Source organism: Aplysia californica, unplaced genomic scaffold (assembly GCF_000002075.1).
Source record: "Aplysia californica isolate F4 #8 unplaced genomic scaffold, AplCal3.0 scaffold00105, whole genome shotgun sequence".
Classification (NCBI taxonomy): Eukaryota; Metazoa; Mollusca; class Gastropoda; order Aplysiida; family Aplysiidae; genus Aplysia; species Aplysia californica.
The window spans coordinates 704,808-706,013 of record NW_004797375.1 but is presented as its reverse complement, the minus strand read 5'-3'; the positions used below and the strand labels follow the sequence as shown (position 1 = coordinate 706,013).

General features: G+C 39.4%; 1 protein-coding gene across 1 annotated transcript in view; it reads left to right on the top strand.

Moving 5' to 3' along the window:
* Positions 1 to 1,206, top strand: part of LOC101854858 (CD109 antigen) — a gene marked incomplete at both ends in the record, with an annotated part of 54,662 nt that overhangs the window by 4,576 nt on the left and 48,880 nt on the right. Inside the window, 1 exon segment of the mRNA XM_013080914.1 lies at positions 884 to 998. Within this exon segment, the coding sequence (XP_012936368.1) occupies positions 884 to 998 (115 nt within the window).

The window sequence follows — 1,206 nt, the reverse complement described above, 5'->3', positions numbered from 1 at the left end:
GGTGTCCAGAGAAATACCCTATAGTCGAGAGAATTTGTTTCGAGTGACCTGCTGAAAAGACACACAACAGAACTTTTAATAATTTTTTTAAAGAAAAAAAAAAAGAAAAGAAAAAGTAGTGGTTCCTAAAAAGACATAGGTTGAACTATTTCTGAGGTATGATATACTAAGCGGATTTTAGTTGATTTTGTGCTTTGTCTATTATAAAAAGAACTATTTTTGTCATTTCCCGTTATCATTGTAAATAAAACTTCAAAGTCTTTTTTTTTCCACAAACGCTTGCTTTTGTACCGCATCTCACAAAATTATATGTGGAATCTTGAAAACTACCAGCGTACTTGAGCTATCTCACAATTTAAGTTGTAAATTCAGCAATAAAGGGCATATCCAATGGACTTTTGGTGCCTTAGTAACCCGTTTGAATTAGATAAAAACAGAAAAAGGAGATTTTTGGATTCCTGGTGTCCAACATGATAAACGATGTACCCTCTCTAATGCAGACTTGCCTCTGGCATCTCCTGTCTGGTGTGGTCTCCTCCCTCACTTTCATTCGACTGTTTCTACTGTCATAAGCTACTCCAGGGGGTTTGCCAACAGTTTAGTTAATACCATGCTTTACTTTAGTGCGGGTGGCCAGGTTCAAATCACTAGAGGGGGCATTCTCGAACTCATGTTGTTCGAAGAGATTTTGAGGCCCTCGACTAATTGGGCTCATTTCTATCAGAGACACAAGTTAGATTCCAATTTTTCGCCTCTAGATTAACCATACAGCTTTTATAGAGCGGGTAAACAATTCCCTATCATGGTTCATATTCATTAATATCTTATGTTTGAGTAGTAGAGATAAGTTCCCACAGGCAACGGCTGAAATGTCTGCCCTCAGGTACACCTACGGGAAGCCTGTCTCCGGCAAGGCTGATGTATGGGTCACTCTGGACTATAACTACGACACATACGGCACGAGAACAAGTGACAACGTCCTCCACACTGTCCAGAGGGTCAGTTTGTCTTTGTAGCCTATACTATTTGTCTTTGTCTTTGTCTCTCTATGCCTCAGTCCGTCAATGAACCCATCTGTTTCCCTGACAGCGATTTTTTGTTTATCTATCTATCTATCTATCTATCTATCTATCTATCTATCTATCTATCTATCTGTCTGTCTGTCTGTCTGTCTGTCTGTCTGTCTGTCTGTCTGTCTGTCTGTCT